At 40.2% G+C, this 21,867-nt stretch overlaps 1 protein-coding gene across 1 annotated transcript; it reads left to right on the top strand.

Moving 5' to 3' along the window:
* The first annotated feature begins 281 nt into the window (after positions 1-281).
* LOC111874100 (zinc finger protein OZF) lies at positions 282-8,148 on the top strand. Its single transcript, XM_023869323.2, has 4 exons — positions 282-503; positions 856-1,008; positions 4,614-4,771; positions 5,809-8,148. The coding sequence occupies exons 1-4, from the start codon at positions 315-317 to the stop codon at positions 6,593-6,595; spliced, it is 1,287 nt and encodes a 428-aa protein (XP_023725091.1). The 5' UTR covers positions 282-314; the 3' UTR covers positions 6,596-8,148.
* The last annotated feature ends 13,719 nt before the right edge of the window (positions 8,149-21,867 follow it).

The following is a 21,867-nucleotide window of genomic DNA, read 5'->3' as shown; positions in this document are numbered from 1 at the left end:
TTAGAATCGTATGGTTAAGTATTAGGTGTGACATAATTTTTAAAGGTATAATTTGTAGATAAATTTATTCAAGAATCCCGTATATTAAAATTCAGATGCCTGATACTCCTAAGCATATATGGATGTGTGCTACAGGATGACTGAAGCATGGAAATAAACATTATTTGATACGACCTGTGGTACCTGTCCAGAAAGAGTTATGATACGGAAGTGGAAAAGAATTTTTTCACTCCTCTAGGGAAGTTTGATTTCTCTCGCTTCTCGTTGTGGCCAGCCTGTACTGTAACAGACATGGTGGACATGGAATGAAGTGAATGTGTACAATTATTGTTTTGACGTTGTTTAATATATGTTTTAGAAAAATGGGCAGTCCCAACCTGCATAAAATATGCCGGTTATGTATGTCACAAACGGGAGTGATGGTACAAATCTTTGAAACACCTGAAACAAAAGAGCAATCTGTCCCGTTGCCAGTCAGAATAATGATGTGTGTTTCTATTAAGGTTAGTTTACTAGCTGATGAATATGTGTTTTGCTGTAATATGTTTCGACGAATAATGTTCATACTCGTTTAAGTGGCGGATGAGCTAAGAGGTTTTTATTAATTATTCATATTATTAATCTTGTACTGTAGTAATTAATTAAACTGTTATGAACTGTCAAACAACCTAATATGACTTGGGTTTTCATGAAAGAAAACTGGGATCATAAACTTATTCCTTAGTTAAGTGCATGTAATTGTTTGAATGTATAAAATGTAATAAATGTTGTAATAAGCTGGAATACCTTGTTTATGAAACAAAAAAATATATATATATAATTGGTTCATCTGTTAAATCTGATTGCTTTAATCAGGTAATGGCAGGCGATGGCCTCCCTTCGAGGATATGCCGTCAATGTATTCGTCAACTGGACAGGTGGTATGCTTTCAAACAGAAATGTGAGAATTCAGATGTTGCACTGCGTCAGTTTGCCATAAAACTAAAGCCTGAATTGGTCTCTGTAAAGGTGAGGATTGCTTGTAAAATATTACTTACTGCTAAACGGAAGTTATAATCCATTTCAAAGGTATACTGAAAATTCTGAGTTCAAAAGTGTATTGAAAGTCACTGTTGAGAAGTCTGATACATTCTGATGTACTTCTGTAGGTATGCTGTACATTGTCAAAGCATAAAAGCTTACTGCCAATCCTCATTATTTCTTTAAACTGTATTTATGCTCTACATGTAACATGGTATAAAGTAAAAACGTAAAGCTATCCCTGTACCAGGCCGCGAAGGCCCGTAGGGTTGTGAGACATTGAGGGTCCCACATTATCTAGACAATCGGCTCAAGAATGGCAGTAAGGTTGTCAGCCTTACGCGCCGGCCGCGCTTTAGTCCCCAGGAAAATTATTTAATTAATTCCTGGTACTCATTTCTGTTAGAGTCTGAGTTGATCCCAGGGCCATAATGTAGCTGGAAGGGTTAGGTCAATTGAAAAAAATTCAATGACCTCATCAGAACTTGAACCCACGACCTTCCAGATTGTAGCATAGTGCCTCAACCACTACGCTACCGCGCACCCCCCTACATGGTATAAGTAAGTAAAGTAAAGCTATCCCTGTAACAGGCCGTGAAGGCCCATAGGGTTGTGAGACGTGAAGGGTCCCACATTACCTTGACAGTCGGCTCAAAGATGGCAGTAAGGTTGTCAGCCGTACGTACCGGCCGCGCTTCACTCCCCAGGAAAATTATTTAATTAATTCCTGGTACTCATTTCTGTTAGAGGCTGAGTAAACCCCAGGGCCTAGTGTGGCCAGATGGTATGCGTTATTTAATCCTTTTAATGCAAGCTTCCGAAGCTAGCGTATACTAAAAGTACCAAGACCATTTGGCTGAAATTACAAACCTTGAAGAAAAAAATCTCTGCTTACTACAGATTCAATGACAGATACCTGAAATATTTTGCAGTCCTTGACAAGACCTTGCAGAATACATATTACTTCAAAAACGTTTTGATTACAATTCCTGCACACAAAAGGATGTTATGTGTAGAATTTTTGAATCATAAATTTAAGTTTGAAATTTAGTGTTAACTTCCATACACCGAATTTACTTGTAATTGTGTTGTACTAATTGTAAGGATGGTTTTTATGATGTTCCAAAGACAGGAGTTCTGGGATATAACACCATGTAGTCCATTGTATCCATTATATTGCAAATGTTAGAACTCCTCATAACCACTGCCATGAGGACCTCATATCCTACATTTCACAAGACAGTTCAGTAGTGCCACATATTTTTCAAAAGCACTGCACCTTTCCATCTGTTGTTGGTATATAGTATATTTATGCGTTCTTAGTTGTTATCTGTTGAAGGTTTCAGATTTATATAAGTCTGATGATAAAGGTGTCCACACTGTGGCCCTGGGGTCGACTCAGCCTCTAACAGAAATGTGTACCGGGAATTAATTAAATAATTTTCCTGGGGAGTAAAGCACAGCCGGTGCGTAAGGCTGACAACTTTACCGCCATCTTTGAGCCGATTGTCAAGGTAATGTGAGACCCTTAACGTCTCACAACCCTATGATCCTTCCCGGCCTGTTACAGGGATAGCTTTACTTTACTGATGATAAAGGTGTGGAGCTTTTCTCTGAACTAAATACTACCTAGTGACACGCACAGCATTAGAGAAACTTTCAATTAATGTACAGATTTTTATTTTATTTATTTATTTATTTTTTTATTTTTTTTGTAATTTATAACTTAGAGAAATAAATTTTATATTTTTGAAGAGTTCCATACACTGAACTTTGTTGAAACAGAGTTTTATATTGCACTGATCAACCGATGTGTTTCATATTTTTGTAATGTTTCTACAAGACAGATTATGAGTTTCGCAGATTTGGGAGAAGGTCTACACACAGTTGAATGATGGTTTGTATGAATGCATAGAAAAGACGCTCTCTGTGAAGCTTCTTCTTACAGTTAACCACATACTCTTCCATATCTCCTTTTCCCTCACCATACTTAGCATTTTTACTGTACGCACAGAAGTCGTCCTGTTTACTTGACGGTTTCCCATGGCTCAAGTCTGGAATATGCAGAGTTTGAATGGATGAGATGTGAAGGAGACCATTATGAAAAACCTAATCATGAAGAAGCAGAGATAGTTCTCCATTTTCAATAATTTGCACAAAGCACAAGGTTGGCAAGATTTCTTCCATCCAGTAAATGGAAAACTGTAGTGTAACTTGGCAAAGGTTTCTTGAAAAACATATCATGAAACCAAGCAACACTTTGATATTCTTGTATACCAGTAAGATGAAATTGTTGGTCTTACTATGATTTTCATGTTCAACAAACAGGTAACAAAGCTTTCATTTCACCCAAAGTAACAATGGGGTGGGGTCCACTCAGCCTTGTGAGGATAATTGAGGATCTGTTTCAAGGAAATAGTGGCTCCGGTCTAGAAAACTGAAATTAATAGCCATGGAGATTCATTGCACTTACCGGGCGACACCATCCGTCCGCTAAAGTTGGCAGTAACTTCGCCAACAAGCAGCAGTTGCTCAGTCGGTATAGTTTGCTTGCGGACTAAAACCATGGAGTTTGTTCTTATTACTCTTGAATCAGAAGGATCACAGTGGGTTTGAAAGAAAAGCTGTGCATACTCGCAGGGCAACAATCAGATAAAATTAAAGCACAGGGGCAACAGTTGTAGGTTGGGCATGTTTTGGTCACCATAGCCTTCGATACTGTATGAATGTTGGCCTGCAGCTAATTGTCATTGTCACCAATAATTTCTTCACGTTACTATCACATTTTTAGTTATGGCTATCAGTAGTTCCAGTATCAGAACCCACACGGAAAACTCGAACCATCACACCTTGACACACATGATGGATGCGGTCATGTGTGTCCTTTATCTGGGAGGGCTTGGTGTTTTCTAATCACAGTCGTGTGTTAAGTTTGTTATCTTCCACACCCTCACTTTACACAGCACTTATATACAGATCCTCATTTTCCTCTAAAGCTTCATTTCTGTGCTCATCTCTTTTGAAGCCATGAGTCATCTTGCTCTAAATAATATGCATGCACATGTAAATCTAAATGCCCAACTCAGCATCAAACTGCGTGAAGCAAGGTTATCCTGAAATACCAACTACTAGTGTATAAAACAGTGGCCAGTTGAACAACTGATGGCATCTTTAACAGAACACCTGCCATTCAGTACAAAAATGGTTAATAAAGAACAGTTCGAAATATTGATATTCCATCCATTGCACCCTGTTCAAATTTAGTATTCATTAATCATCCTATCATTTGGTACTGTATTGCCTGAGTGACTTACAGCGTCCATAAATAAATCATAAGTAAATAAAAATACATCCTCATATGCACATTTCCTGTAATAATTTTCTGCATTTTTACCTTCAGTGCTCACTCACTGTAAGTGACTGTGAATTGCATTGGATTATTTATCCTTTTGATGTGTGATATGTTGAACTTGAATGCAAGGACATTGCTAGATATCTTGTGGGACTCGTAGAAATGCATGGTCCAAGTCCTGATATTTCACTTATTTCCTTGGCTGTACATAAGGCACTGTTTGCCCATACATTTGTTACAGGATGAATGTGAAGATACAGATGGTATTGGTAATTATAATAATAATGGTGATGATGATGATGGAATTGAAGAGGCTGAAGATAAACTGAAGATAGAATTAAATGAGGAACAAGGCAGTTTAGATATTGATACAGATGATAAATATGATGAAAATGATTCGTAAGTATATAAATTATTTTTATGATTTAGCGACATTATTTTCTAGAAACTTAGTCATTTAAAATATATGTATGATATTGTAACAATATTGTTGCATATATCAGTGACTGCAGATGGGGTTTGGGTTGGTGAATAGATTTATTGCCCACTTACAGGCCATAACTATGAATAATTATATAATATAATATAATAATAGTATTCATAACTATGAATAATTACTGGTTTACACACTCTAAAGATTATTGTTACTATGGCACACAAAATAAAGTCTTCTGTATCTGCTTTCACTAGTCGTTGCTGCGTAACAGGTCTCAACAATGGCTATTCCTTTACGGTGTTTTCACTGTCTGTTTCCTGGCAATAGATTTTAACACAGGAACTATAACAAATCACAATCCAGAGGAAACTGTACTAAAGCACACATTAAGTCTTCACATGCTGACTTCTAATTCTTCTTCCACTACTAATTTCTTGTGGCTATCCTCCCAATGAATGAACTGAACTCCCATTCCTGTATTCTCTTATATAGTCACAGCATGGACCACACAACACAGAAAAAGCAGCCTCAGCACAGACCTGCAGAAAACACCTGTCTTCATCACTTCTTCTATTGTATGACATCACTGTGCACACAAGAATGTATTTAGTGTGCATTGCATAGCAACAGTTGGTTTGCAGACCACAGAAAACACTGCTCTTATATTGTTGGATGCAAGTTTACAGCTCCGTTTCCCAGCAGTGGGTTGATATGTCACAGCATCATGAATCACATATTGCAGTTGGAATCATAATTTATTTAAATTTAATCCACTAATTGTGTTATACAAACAGACATCCAAATTGAATAGTTAGTACTGTTATTTCATATTCTGGGAGTTCTGAATTCAAATCTTGGACCAAATATGTTCCAAAACCAAAATTGTATATGCTTTTCTAATTTCCCAATCTGAGCTCATGTTCAGTCTTACTGATGCTGTGAAAATAAAGCAGTAAGTAAGGTAAATTCTTTTAATTTTAAGTTACCTTTGTATTGGCAGGTTACAATCACAAATGAATTCCTCAGCAGAAGAAGGTGATGGCTCAGGTCCTGGAGAAGAGGTGAGTCCACAAGGAGGGAGAGGCACTGCCAAGAAGAAACGGTCAGGGAATCGTACTCATCAGTGTGATGTTTGCCAAAAAGTGTTCACACAGGCTGGAGACCTTCAGATTCATAAACGCATTCATTCAGGAGAACGACCTTATATCTGCGACAGCTGTGGGAAAAGCTTTCCTTCATCATCAAATTTAGCTCGGCATAAACGCACACATTCTGGCGAACGTCCATTTGCATGTCCACTTTGTGCCAAGCGCTTCTCAGTTCGTAGTGCTCTGCGGGAACATGAGAATGTTCATTCAGGTAAAAAACGTTTTTTATGTCAGGAATGTGGGAAAAGTTTTGCTCAGAAAGGTAATTTGAAGATTCATGAAATGCTTCATACAGGGGAGAAACCACATGCTTGTCAGGTATGTGGAAAATGCTTTGCTCTTCGTGGTAATCTGAAGGACCACCTTAATATTCACTCACGTGAACGTCCCTTCCAGTGTATTCAGTGCTCTAAAAGGTTTACACAACGCTCCACTCTCAAGGAACACCTAAAAGTGCATTCTGGGGAACGACCATTTCCATGCCTTCTTTGTGGCAAAAGCTTTGCATACCGTAAAACATTAAAAATACACATGAACATTCACACTGGGGAAAAACCCCATCAGTGTCATCTTTGCAGCAAGAGTTTCTCTGAGCGCAGTCATGTAAAGCGACATATGAAGATACACAGCCTTGTGTAACATTTTATTTGCTTTTAATATTTGCTGCTGCAGTAATGATGACAGTATTAAGAGACAAAAGGGAGGAAAAGAACTGAGACTGTAAATGGTCATGGCATTTGGAAGGTGCAGGGTTCAAGTCTCTGTCTAGAGATTGGCCATCCTTAGTGCCGTATTTTTTTGGCTGTCCCCGGAGAACCATCTTGCTGATGTGTAGAAACATTTTTCGAAGAAACATGGAAGCAGAAGGTTGGAACTCTGAGACTTCTTTAAATTAAGATGAGCTACAGTTGAGTGAATATTGAGCCATGAAACCTTAGCACCTGCTCTGCCACAGTGTGGGAAGCGTGCTGTAACACCTTACAGCAACAGTCAGAATTACTGGGCTTTTTGTACTTTGTCCATCATCTGGTATTATAAAAACTAGAGAACAAAACGTTTTGGAAACTGGATCTGTTTCCATCCTCAGGATGGAGCATTCTCTGTAGACCACTGCCTGACAATCACTATTATACTTTGTAGGAGTGAACTGTAATTATGTTTCCATCACCATAAGCCCAACACAATAATATAACACCCCCTGCAACATCAACTTTAGTATGAGATGAGAGATCTTTGCCCAACCTGATGGTCCATGTTCTTGAGGAAAGAGCACCTGGTATCTCTTGAATAGGAGGCTGAATGAGGCCCAGAGCTCGTTCCAGACACAGTGATGAACAGAAAATGTACCATTGCCAGAAATCAAACCCTGCTCACCCAGTCTGTAGACAGTCAACTGAATGAGCTGTCATGAGTCTGTATAGATTACAGAAACTAGTAAATATTAATTTAAAATATTTAATTTGCTGTATCCAAGGCAAACAGCCAAGCAGTCAGTGAGGAAGCAGTGGGCTGGTTGAATAGACAACAGTAATGTAATTTAAATGTTCTTAGAACCGTGGTTGTACAGTTTCAGGGGTTTAGTACCATGTTAGTTGTAGCTGTCAAGTGCTTTATATTTCTTTTGGCCCAGAGGGAGCACAGTCTCACAGTGCAGCCTCATCTCTTATCCTCTCCTCTCTCTAGATCCTACCCCAGTCCACTGACGGCCATACTCATGATGACCACAATTCAGGCCAACTCATCTTCATACACATTTCGTGATAGTTTGCCTTGCTACATAAACTTATGTACATAGGGTGAGGTTCAGGTACAGAGTCTACTCATGCGTCACTAGCAAAGATATTTTGTGAGACCATAATAAAGTGAATATTGGTTTGAGATTTGGAGTTCTCACAGCAGTAGCTATTACAGTTACTGACATCTGAGATGTGATGCCATCTAAACTGGTAAGCAGGTACATATCTCCTAGAACAGGGTTTCCCTGGGTGCCCTGAAGCTTTCTTCCACAGGCCTCCAAAAATGCTAAAGGTCTGATTATAATACAAGGTAATTCATAAGTCCCTCCAGAACTTCCAAACTTGGCAGTGCCACAAGGAAGACAGACACACCAGAAAGGAGCATGTAAGTAGATAAGGAATCTCTCCAAGTTTGTTTGGGTAATAGGCACCATGGCGTACTTGCAGGTTTCACCACTAGGGTGCAGTCATGATGAAACATGTCGAGGACAAGGGATAAGAAAGAGTNGAACTTATGAATGTCAAAGGCCCCGGCCAGCCTGTTTGTTTTGCAGTGCGTATGCAGCCACTCTGCTGGAATTTCTTACACCACTCACGAATTGTTTTGTCCATAGGTGGTTCTTTGTGGTACTTGGTCCAAAACCTCCGCTGCACCATCACAGTTGACTGAAGTTTTGGCAAATTCCATGACACAGTACATTTTCTTATCCCCTGTCCTCACCATATTTCATCATGACTGCCCCCTAGCATTGAAACCTGCAACTATGCTGTGTGCTGTGGTGCCTATTATCCAAACATGGGGACATTCTCTACCTACCGATATGCTCCTTTCTTCTGTATCTGTCTTGGTTGTTGAGCTGCCAAGTTCAGAAATTCTTGAGGGACATCCGAATTGCTCTGTATATACAAACTGATAAGAAAAAACTGCATTAAATTATCAGCATACATTGTGACAGGCAAAGAACTTCATAGTTGTATTTAAGATTCACTAGTAATTATTATTTTTATATTGCTAAATCATATTGAAGCCAATTTTTTTTATAGTTTTTGGGGTCTCAAACATTGTTTAACATTTAAAGCCTGAGGTTTTAAAAAAGTCTGGTAATAGAGTACACATCCCAGAAGACCAGCAATCTAGTGTTTCTTGATTTTTTGATGCTGCTTTCTGGTAACAAAATACAGCTGCTTCTGTGGCTAAGCACCATGTCATGAAGGCACATAACAGTGAGTGAAAGTAAACGTCTACATGGTGGCAACCTTGGCTCAAGTGGGAGTGCATAGTCAGCTTCACGCTCCAGCCACTTCCCTGAGAAAGTGCTGCCAGGTACCTGTTGGATGACAGGGCAAGTGAGCCCCAGAGGTGATCTTGACATGACAGTACAGAAGAATATTTAAGGTCCTGCTCTGAATGGATTCCAGATAATCGAGCCCATGTCAGTTAACTGAGCTACCTCAGCTTGTTTTGCCTACAATACAAATGAGAAATACGAATACTGTATTTAGTTCTAATTTTTGTAAATATGATAGAGATTATGTTAGATTTGAGGTTCTCACAGTGATGACTGAAGAATGTGATCTTACGGGTTGTAACACTGTATAGTGTGGTACAAATCTACAGACATTTCAGAGAAACATATTACTTCCATCTTCAGGGTCAAAGAGTTGAGTGAAGCAAGAATCAGACAGCAAGCAGAGCTGATTTCTTTCTTGGCTTACACTTCAACCCTGAATATAAAAGCAGTCCATTCTGTGAAATTTTGGCAGACATGCACATGGTGTTATGACCCAGAAGATGGTACTCCACATGGTAGAAACTGTTTTAAAGAACTAAAGCTGTACAGTAATGAGTACTCATCCTTGAAGGATTTTGCACTGACTATAATAAACAATATGGGGAAATACAAATAATGTAACAAAGATTTTTTAAATCTGATTATTATAATTGTTCATGCTGAAGTAGTTTGTGCCGTTGTCAGTATTTGACATTTTGTATGGTTGTGTTATTACAAAGATTCTTTGTCATGAATTCCTTCTAATTTGTTTTAACAGTAAGCTGTAAACATGACAGTCTTTTTTGAACATTGCCATTGCTTTAAAAGAAATATATTACATATTTACACTGTTGCTACCAGGGCTGGCATGAGTCTACATGTATGCCACCTCAGGCAATGAGAAATCCCCCTCTACCAGTTAGAAGCAGATCATGTTTCTCCAAACTTCATCATAGTTAACAACAGAAAATTTTCAGACATTTGCATAAACCACCATTGGCACAGTACTTCTTAAAACAGCTTTATTTACATTATTGCATAATACATAATGGTCATTGTATGATCAAATGATCATGATAAATGTTCATTTAACACACACAGTCTGTAGAATGTTCTGCCTCTACAAATGTACTGCCACAGGTGTCCGCTTGGTTCACCCACGCTGTTAGGCCAGCTCTGGTCATACAGTCGTGAACTGTGAACTTATGGATATTCCTTTAAGTAATTCCATAGTAAGATGTTTTGTTGAGTATTTTTCAACTTTGAAATATATTGTTTTAGTAAATATTTAAATGTTTAATACTGAAAATCCTATTTTCATTTTACCTTCCTGAATTCCATATTCCCATATAGATGTTGCAAATTCAGTCTTCTGAGTTTATAGCATCTTCTTAATAACTGTAGTTCCTAACCCCTTCAATGTAAGCTCAGTTATATATGCTAGGTATGCAACTCTGTGTTGTGTTACCCCAAGTCCAGTCTTGGCCCCAGTATATAATTTATTTTAATGCCTACTTTAGAGACAATATTTTGCATGTGTTTTATTTATAATTCACATGACATTATAGGCAGTAAGATAGCTCTTTATTTTGTAACAGAAATATTTCAGTTATTTCTTTCATGATACTTTCAAGTCAGAGATTGTCAGATTGTAACAGAAAGAATTATGAACCTTACATAGATTCAAAGACACAGGCAATATGGACGCATGATGTTACACTGAATCTTCAAACTGTGTTTGAGATGGTCTTATAATGTGGTCTTTTAGAAAACTGCTTGCTTCTTGGTACTATAGACATCGTAAAACCTAGGCCTCCTTTTGTGACAACTGCCCATTCATCCATATTATTTTCCTTTTACCTCCATCATTCACTTTCAGCTGTCATAGAACATTGTCTGCATCTTCCAGCCACCAAGAAATCTGTCTGAAGTATGAGTAATACTTTTGAAGGTAAAAATATAAAGTCCCTGTACTGAATTAATTAAGCACCATGCTATGAAGTCATATAGGGGAGTGAAGGTATAGTGCCCCCCTGTTCTTGGCCTCAGTGCTAGACGTTGAGTGGTCAACATCATGCCCTGGCCACTTCACCCCTGGTGTCCAGTGGATAGGAGGCTGGCTGGTCCCAAAGCCCTTCTGGACACTATGGAGAACAGAAAATCTTGCCTCTGTTGGAAATCAAACCATGGTTGTCCAGTCCATTGCTATAGGGACTGAGTTGTATGACTCTTTGTACTTCAAGAGATGCCTGGTTCAACCTTGACCTGGACAGTATCATGACTAAGGTCCTTTGTGATTATCCCCACTTCTATGTAAACATCAGGACAGTGCCTTAAAATTAAGCCAAAAAAAGTGGGCATTTGTCACATCTCAACTGCATTCTGGTTTTAATTGTCTTTAAATATTACTGGCTTGTAACCAGAAGATTGCCAGTGAATGAAAGTATTTTTTGTTCAAAGATCATTAATGTTGATCCCATACATTTTGCTTCCAACTGTGTTTAAACAGTAACTGCATATGTTATAGTCTATTGCAGATACAAATTTGATATTGTCACCACACCGATCATTGAACTTCATGTCAGTAATAATTTTTCTCCTTTTGCTTTCTTAAATATACGCCATGTCGAAATATGTAGGTCTAAATATTAACGGGGTTATTTTCTATTTTGTACTAATTTTTCTTAGATAAACTGTTAGAAAGCCAATAACGTTCAATTTAGGTTTCACGAAAATGAAATCTGAGTCATCGATACAAATTACATTCAACAACATTTTAGTGTATATTCCCAGCACCAAATTTAATCAAAATCTGTTTAACTAACTAATTAAGCACTACACCTTGATGACGTATGAGCAAGTGGATGTACAGATCCATATTTTCTTGACCTCAGCACCAGTTGGAGGTGAGTGGTCAGCTTCAAGCCCCGACAGCTTTACCCCCGGGAAAGAGCCACAGGTTCCCTTGTATAGGAGGTGGAGTGAACCCAAGAGCCGATCTGGACAACATGGAGAAGTGAAAATTCTTGACCCTACCGGGACTCGAATTCCGACCTTTCGGGCGTCCAGCCAGTTGTCGAAATCTGTTTAGCGATCACAAATATGTAATCTCTCAGTTATGCATTTGGTTTGCGGACTTAATACAAAGACGTATGCAATGTCGGTGAGTGTTTGCTGCCGGACTATATATACGTATTTCACGAAACTCCTAGTGGATAGGCTACGGCCTGGACAACTGAAGAACTGGGGGTTTCGGGAAGGCGCAGATTTTTCTGTGTTACTCTGCCCAGACCTGCTTTATTGTCGCCTCCAGCTTTCTGTGCAGTAGCTACTGGGGGCTCTTTACTCTTGGATAAACTAGGCGAGGCGTGTAACTAACCACTACATCCCGTGCGGAAGGTTTAGAGGGGCAACAATTGCTCTGTACGTCATTTCAGACATGTTGATTGTAAGATTTCTTGTTTCGTACCTTACAAGAAACATATTAGTCTCCATTACAGAAATCAGTCAGTTAACTCTGTTTATGGGGCACTATGCTACAAGCCGGAAGATCGCGGGTTCGAGTCCCGATGAAGTGATTTTTTTTCCATTTACGTATGTGACCCCAGGAAGTTCAGCCGGCCAGGGACTGCACTTCACTAAAAACTGGGTAATGTCAGTTATTCCTGCTAAGTCCTATCCATACTACGTCCTCGTCGTAGTCCTGGGGCAACGTTCATCGGAACGGCAAAGTATGGAAGGGTGAAAAGCGATTTTCCGGCGCTTTAATTGGAACTCACTGGCTAAGGGAGTAAACCCCGACAGAAGATCCTGGGTCCTCCACGGTAGCGGGGGTTAGTCGCAAGGCCAGCTCCCTTGCACTGTAAAAAAATCAAGTTGCTAAAAAAGCTCAACAAAGGATTGCCGGACAGATCAAACAGAGACATCTTACGGACATCAACCGACGAAGATGCCATGATTACAGATGGTACGAGAGCCGTGGTGAGACTCGCGCGGTTTCGCACGAGAACTGAGACCGTCCCAACCGAGGGTCCTCTTCCTTTCAGCACTTGCGGTAATAGAAAGCTACCTCTGTAACAGACCTTGGAGGCCCATAGGGTTGTGAGACGTCGAGGCTCCCATATTTTCCAAACAGTCGCTCATAGATGGCGGTGAGGTTGTCAGCCTTACGCGCCGGCCGCCCTTTATCCCCCATGAAGATTCCTGGTACTCATTTCTGTTAGAGGCCGAGTTGACCCCAGGGGCCATAGTGCAGCTGGAAGGATATGAATCCATGGGTAAACGTATGAAGAAGAAACACGCGTAGTCCCAGAATTCGCCGCTAGATACCGGTAACTGGCATGAAAATTAAACGCTTTGCTAATGAGGATAAGGAGCGAGCTCGACTCTGCAATCTTGGATATGCTGATGTGCATATTTTATGCGAATAACGTCACTGCTTACTCAGAACTTCTATCAGTGTTTTCATTGATATGCTTCTTTCAATAAAAGTAAGTCAGCAGTTTTGCTTTTACTTGTACATTCTACACAGCAGTTTGGTGCTAGACAAGTAGCTATTAAAACGAAAGAAGAATAAAATGTGCTGTTGTAGAGGTGGATAAATGGATGTACAAGCAGAGAAAGAGAGAGACGAGCAAGTAGATGATGGATGTGAGGAAAGGAGAAATGAAAAACAATTTCTCAAGAGAGAATGTAGAAGGGAGGAGTCCTTCTTACCATGTGTATCAGAAGTGACGTAAAAAGGACCACTTAAGAAGAGGAAGCATTGGTCACAAAGCGAGAATATATGTCACAGCGTGACTAATAATTTTGCATGGCTGTACTCACGTATTGCAGAAGCCTACGTTGAGTGCGGCAGATCGCGGTCGGTGCCAAAACTTGCCAGTGAGATTCTTTACGCGAGCAAAACTAAATAGAGGGTACGCGGTAGCGTACCTGGTTGAGGCGCTATGCTACAAACTGGAAGGTCGCGGGATTGAATCCCGATGAAGTCATTGGATTTTTTTTCAATTTACCTAATCCTTCCTGCCGCAGTATGGCCCTGGGTTCGACTCAGCCTCTAACAGAAATGAGTACCAGGAATTAATTAAATAATTTTCCTGGGGAGTAAAGCGCGGCCGGCGCGTAAGGCTGACAACCTCACCGCCATCTTTGGGCCGATGGTCTAGATAATGTGGGACCCTCAACGTCTCACAACCCTATGGGCAATCACGGCCTGGTACAGGGATAGCTTTACTTTTATTTTTACAGGGACTATTCTACTCTTGCATTGAAGGTGTCATTTCGCCACGTTGAAATATTTGGCTGGAATGCACGACTATATACATTATTTGCACAATTAGCATAAAATGTTCGCATAATCAGGAGGTCATATATGTCGTGACTTCTACGCGGATATTTAATTTCCTTACAAGTATTAATTGAAATTTGAGAAGATTTTACATTGAAAGCTGGTTGAATTTCATTTTGATTTGTCTAATATAGGGGCACGCGGTAGCATAGCTGGTTGAGACACTATGCTACAAGCCCAAACGTCGCGGTTTCGATTTCCGATGTGGTCATTGGACTTTTCAATTGACGTAATCCTTCCAGCCGCACTATGGCCCCGGGGTTGACTCAGCCTCTAACAGAAATGAGTACCAGCAATCTTCCTGGGGGTAAAGGGCGGCCGGCGCGTAGGGCTGACAACCCCACCACCATCTGTGAACCGATTATCTAGAAAATGTGGGAGCCTCGACGTCCCACGGCCTGTTACAGGGATAGCTTTACTTTTTATTTTGTCTAATACGTCGTATATATAACCTCTACATAACGTAAAGGAGAATTGACGGACCACTTTAACTATACGTGTCTAAGGATTAGAACTTCGTTGGAAACGTTTTCGGTATGTAACTAAGTACTGAATAACTGAAGACATGCGCAGAAGCAAGTTCATAATGCTGCATCCTGTTTATGTAAAATTCGCAGATGGTTAGAATGCACGGGGACACAAACTTTATTTTGTTAGTCTAATCAGTCCCCCCCCCCACCATGTTTAACATACGTCCTGGTGAATATCACACGTGACGTCATATGGCAAGATACGTGCGCAAAACGCCATTTGAGGAGGATTCAGGTATTACGTTCATTCATTCATCAACAATCTGTCAGACGACAGGTCCACAGTCTCTTCCAAAACAGTTCCTCCACTTGATGCGATCTCAAGCTTTCTCCTTCAATTAAAATATCCTCTTCTGTCCCCAAGGTCATCCAGCATCTTCTTACGTCTTCTGGACACNATCGCAGTACAACAGCCGTTCAAACCGCTCTGGTCACGCCTGTTGCTATACGAACTTGAACCATCTCGAGCATCATTTGCTCTGTGCTTCAAGTCGCTGCTGATGACGCTGCTTCCGGCATCAGTTTTTGGTTTTTGGTGTCCCTCTTCGTCTGATGCCTACCCTTTGACCTGTCCAGCAAGGGAGGCACTGCCAGTAGCTACACTACCGCTGGTATAGCTCTCAGGGTCCTTGGCATGCTCAAACCCCCTCACCACGATAAGGTGGAGACACCAACGGGTGGGTCAGGTATTACATATGGGAAATTAATTAATCTGATGGTCATGGCAACTCCATTGTGCTCTCGTCCATGGAGGAGGGTACAGAGCGGGGAATTTTTAAAAACGCATTTGGGTCTACGTGTAATTTGTCCGTTGTTTTGCCCGATTTCCACAAAACTGAATTTTATCAACAGATTTTAGTAAAAATCCACCTGTCACGAAAATCCATGCAGTGAGAACCAGATGTTTCATGCTAACAGACAGACAAAGATGAAGCCAGCAGGCATTTTTCGCAAATCTTGCGAAAGAGCTTAAGCTATCAAAACTCTAAGCATCATATTATGAAACTAAAGATGAACGCAGTTTTGGAATATGCTGTGACGTCTTTGCTGAAAGCAAGAACTGTGGTGCCAGATAAACAGCCGTTGCTATGTAATGCCCGAACGCAACAGTAGAGGAATTGTCACGATACGACACATAACACATACAGCCGTTGTTATGGAGTGATTGTGTAAGCACGTACGCTGTGACGTCACTCAACAATAGAAGAGATGTTGCAAGCGGAGTTCTCTGTGGGTCCGCTCCGAGGCTACATGACTCGACCAACCGAGTTCAGTTCAGCCAGTGAGTACAGTGCAGTTGAGGGTTCAACTGTGGAGTGTTAACCAGCGGGAAACGGAAGCTGAAGAGTCTCCATTGTTAAGATTCGTTACCAGGAAACGTCTAGTGAAAACACTGCAGAGGAATACCCATTGTGGAGAGCTGTTAGCAAATCAAGACTAATGAAAGTAAACTGAGAAGACTTAGTGCTGAGTGATTCGTAGTGTGGAAATCAGCAATAGTGTTATAGTTACGGCCTGTAAGTGGGCAATACATCTATTCACGAAATCCAAACCCCGTCTATAGTCAGTCACTAATACACGTGACAGTATATATGTATGTATATATGTAGGGCCGCGCCAAGCGGTTAGTCGCTGGCTTCCCACCGCGGCGGCCCGGGTTCGATCCTGGGTCTGGTCAAGTGGGATTTGTGGTGGACAAAGTGGTGCTGGGGCAGGTTTTCTCCGAGTATTTCGGTTTCCCCTGCCAATCTTCATTCCACCAATTGCTCCACAATCACCCTCACCTATCATCTGGGGCTGGTACAATAGGCCAGAAGTGGCGGCAGTACAAGGGACTTAGTCCCACCGCACTAGCAATGTATATATGTAGGTGTGTAAGTATTTTTAGCCTACTTTCCTTATTTTGAAAAACTTATAGTACGTTTATCTTGTTCCTTTTTAACGATACTGTATCAAGACTATATAGCGTCGATGATTAATGAATGTGGAGCAGTTGGTGGAATGAGAATTGGCAGGGGAAACAGAAGTACTGGGAGAAAATCCGACTCAGTTCCAGTTTGTACTCCACAAATCCCATATTATCTGACGTGGGATCGAACCCAGACTACCGTGGTGAGAAGCTGGTGACTAAGCTTGGAACAAAGATTGAAAATAATTGTCCTCTATGAAGTTATGTGTTCCTTATAATTTGGTTTGTTTTTCATGCAATCTTATGTGTGATATCTATGTTATGTATTATGAATATAAATAACGTTGTTGTTTCAATTAAAAAATCTATTAGTGATTGCCTCATTTCAGTTTGTATATATTATCATGGTTCGCGAAATAACTAACTTAGATGTAAAAGAGTTAAAATTTGGACGATTTTTAGTATTACCAAAACACGCTGTGAAATTTATTATTTATTAAATTAATTAAATACAATGGGGGCACGCGGTAAAGTAGTCGGTTGCTAAAAGCCGGAAAGTCGCTGGTTCAAGTCCCGATGAAGTCACTGGATTTTTTCAATTGACCTAATCCTTCCAGCCGCACTATGGCCCTGGAGTCGAATCAGCCTCTAACAGAAATTAATACCAGGAATATTCTTGGGGGTAAAGGGCGGCCGGCGCGTAAGGCTGACAAATTTTCCGCCATCTGTGAGCCGACTGTCTAGAAAATGTGGGAACCTCAACATCTCACAACCCTATGGGCCTCCACGGCCTGTTACAGGGATAGCTTTACTTTTTAATTAAATACAATGAGCGGGATAGCGTAATTGGTATAGCGAATGGCTAAGGGCTGGACGACCGAAGGTTCGGAGTTCGAGTCCCGGTAGGTTCCAGAATTTTCTCCTCTCCATGTCGTCCAAATCGGATTTGGGGTCCACCCAACCTCCTATCCAATGAGTACCGACGGATCTTTCGCGGGAGGTAAAGCGGCCGGGACGTGAAACTGATTACTCACCTCCATCTAGTGCCGAGGTCAAGAAAACATGGGTCTATACATCCACTCCTCCATACGTCTTCATGGCGTAGTGCTTAATTACACCATCCTTGACTGTGAGAAGAGTGGATTTGCTGCTTTCGGGTGTGGAGGAACCGAAATTAGTTACAAGGTCTGAACATTTGTCAGGACCTTTAGGTAAGTGGGAATGATTGTGTTAGAGGCTCATTTCTAGAAATGTATTGCTACACTTTTACCTGCAAAAGGCGTAAAAAGCACCCTTGTTATGCACCCTGCCTTGCAGAGGTTGAAAAGACACCTCATCCCCACCGCATACTTCATCTCCTGGGGCAAAGGAGGGAAAAGTTTTGAAGGTCAAGGCTTCTTGCCTCGCCTAAGGGCACGGACCGGCTCTCGAATTTTCAGGTTTGTGAACACGAAAGGAATGTAGGTACAGTAAGCCCTTGCTATAAGGGGCCCAGATGTGATTAACAGAATCTGTGGTTATGCAGCTGTGAATTTCTGGAGATGCTGAGGCTTTGAGAAAGTTCTGTAGTTAGAAAACTATTTAAAATTAAAATAAACTCCCATATGGAAATATTTACGCAATCACATTGTGTGTTTCTATAATTATTGCGTGTCTTGATCATATATCCTATGGTGAACTTCCGTGAATACCTCTTTATCTCGGTTATAGAGGACATCGGCGATAATATGCCCACATTAATCCGTCATAACGAGTGTTTACTGTTATGTACAGAGTGATTCTTATTTATTGTCGGGGTTTCAGTGGCCTATAATTTTCAAATCGGAAAGAACAAAATAAAATTGTTTATGGCATATAGAAACGTAACTCAAAAAGATTTATTTTATTAATTCTATAAGTAATAAACTTTNTTTTGAGTAACACTTTGATATTGCATCAGCAGTCTCGTTTTATTTGTTCCAGTTTGAAAATTATAGGCCACTGAAACCCCGACAATAATTTAGAATCACTCTCTATATATTTTCAGCGCTTTTCTGTCTACATTCCCCCTAATATCTTCATGGCGTGGTGCTGTATTAACAAGGATAAATTTACCTCTACTTAATATTCCGTACATGCGCTTTATCTTCTGTGATACATGGAGCTCTGACTCAGACATAGGTAGCTTCATAATAATAATTGAATTCAACTCGCTGTTTATTTACTTGCGGAGCGCAACAGCCAATGGCCAATTACAAATCAGCAGGAATACAAACAACAGCAATATGATTGCACAGGACAAAACAAAAAAGAATCAACAAAAACAAATAAAAATTAATCAGTTTAGGCTTTTGAGACTCAAACAAGATTTACTAAAAATATATGTGAAGTTGCATTTGTGTTTGAAACACATCTACCTGAAGAACAACTGAATGTGTTGAAGTTATGAACGCTCCGAGTAGGAACCCAAAGGCTGACTATTTCGAAAACAGAGGAGCCATATTTAGTGCCACTGGAACGTCAATTGAGAACAAAGCATCGAAGTGACGATTCCTATTATAAAATGAGAACAAATTTAATCTTTCCAATAAATTATTATATAAATGTTCCATATCTTTGAAAAACACTATCGTGGTAAAGGGCTGCAATTTTCTTTGTGTGCCCTCAAGTTTATTGGAATCAGTAACCGTAACAGATTGTAGCTGCCCTGGGTGATTATGATGATGGAGAATTTGGTGGAATGAAGATTGGCAGGGAAAAAACGAAGTACTCGGAGAAAATCTGCCCCAGCGCCACTTTGTCCACCACAAATCCCACTTGATCAGACCCGGGCTCGAACCCGGGCCGCCGCAGTGGGAAGCCAATGACTAACCGCTTGAGCTATGGCGCGGCCGAGTTTAGATCTTACTAGAACAAAATACAGCATAAGTAGATGTTCTAAGGTGGTAAAAAAATGTTACGAGTATTTTACGAATTTTTTTTGTCTCATTTCCCTGGCACTACAGCCCAGTAGGCCTAGGCCTACCTCCATGAAATTCTCTGTTCACATTTTACGAATTAGCCCTACTAATTTCCTTGCACATGATGAAAGAAAATCGACATGACAATAAAAATTAAGTTTACATCAATATGCAAACCCAAATCCTTAATACACTCTGCTCGCTACATAAAGGAAGTTCCAAGTGTGTACAGGTCATTCAGAAAGTTCGTCTTCCTAATGAAAGAGATAAATCTAAATTTACTGAAATTAGGCTTCAAAAAAATTTCCAAACACCATTTATATACACAATCAATATCTGACTGTAGAAGTAAACCGTCACTAGGCGAACTAATTACTTGATATCCTTGAAGGTCATCAGGGAAATGAAGACAGTTAGAATGATTAATTACGTCACATAGACCATTTATAAAAATAGTAAAAAGCAAAGGCCCTAAAACTGACTCCTGATGTACGCCTCACTGCACGACAAAAAGCAAATAAAGTAAAGTAAGTAAAATAAAGTAAATGTATCCCTGTAACAGACCCAGAGGGTTGTGAGATGTTGAGGTTCCCACATTTTCTAGACAATCGGCTCATAGATGGCGGCAAGGTTGTCAGCCTTACGCGCCGGCCGCCCTTTAGCCCCAAGAATATTCCTGTTATAGGCTGAGTCGACCCCAGGGCCATAGTGCAGCTAGAAGGTTTAGGTCGATTAAAAAGTAATCCATTGACCTCATCGGGACTTGAACCCGCGATCTTCCGGCTTGTAGCATAGTGCCTCAACCAACTACGCTACTGCTTGCCTCCGGATAAAGAAAGTATACCAGAGAAACGTACGCGATAATGTCTGTCTGTTTAATAAATGAGAAACTAGGTTAAGTTACCGGAAGATAATCCATAGTTACGGAGTCTGTGGTGAAGCAGTGCATGTGGAAGAATGACTAAGGCATTACTAAAGTCAAAATCCCCGAGCAAAATCACACTATAATTTAGGTATCTAATCTATTTTCTAAAAAGCTGAAGTAATTTTTAATAATATCAACCTTGATGCCGGGAACGAAATAACGATTGTCAATAAGTTGTGGCCATCAGGTGCAGTAAATTCTATCCATATACAATTCTTCAAAATATTCAAGGTCATATCTACGTTTAGCGCCAAAAACAGCTTCAGAAACAGCAACCAAAGCTCTTACGCCACGCAATTTAATGCAACATTATCTGTCAGAGCAATATGCAGTATAACTTTCAGGGAAAAAGTTCTAATAATTATAAAAAATCAAGTAATAATTTGGAAGTGGATAAGTAAAATATATATGCATTTACAACTGATACACCTGAAAATCTTCTGGGTGGTGACGCCGTGTAGCCCGGTATGAGTTCATCGATGTTTCGCAGGCATATACTACTTCCATCTTCAGGGTGGAAGAGAGCCAAACAATCAAGCAACACGAAGTAAATAGCCGCCAATATAACCTCATATCCATCCTTAGCAATAAATATGACGAATGAGTTTGACTGCATAGAAAGGGCAAAAAAAGTACGCCGCATTGTGATGTGTAACTGTTTTTATGTCTCTTTGAACTATTCTTAAATCAGGACGCGACCTTGGTCTTATCAGCATACGTATAATCAACATTCTAACGCCCTTCACTCTCTCCTTAAAATTTTAGGCATAAATATCACTGAATGTCATTTTTATAGTATATTTAACCACGTTAACTACGCTTATGACCTTTGTATGGCACATATTTTTAACATAAGTTCTCCTTCAAGTCAAAGAAGTTGCCTCGTTGAAATAATCTTTAGGCAGCTCAGTAGCTTCAGGGAAGTGAAATTCATTCGATGGACACAAAACTGATTCATAAATTCCTGGCCTTTTATAGAATCCTAAGGATTATCACCGTAAAGACTACTGTCTTCTGCAGGACTGCATGTAATGGGAGAAATATTCTGCTCCCATCTTCAGGGTAGAAGAAGAATCATTACGCTTCATTCTTCTAAAATAATAAGAGATGCAGCACTGTCCTCCGAAACGTCTGTAAACTTACACCAGATCACACTGTGTCACATCCCAGAAGACTGTAATCTTTGTAGTTACCGCTGTGATAACCTCAAATTTCGCTATCATTACTCGCCAGAGCCAGAAGAAACAAATC

The sequence above is a fragment of the Cryptotermes secundus genome, unplaced genomic scaffold (genome assembly GCF_002891405.2).
Source record: "Cryptotermes secundus unplaced genomic scaffold, Csec_1.0 scaffold2359, whole genome shotgun sequence".
Taxonomy (NCBI): domain Eukaryota; kingdom Metazoa; phylum Arthropoda; class Insecta; order Blattodea; family Kalotermitidae; genus Cryptotermes; species Cryptotermes secundus.
The sequence above is the reverse complement of the archived record's forward strand: the minus strand, read 5'-3'. Positions and strand labels throughout refer to the sequence as shown.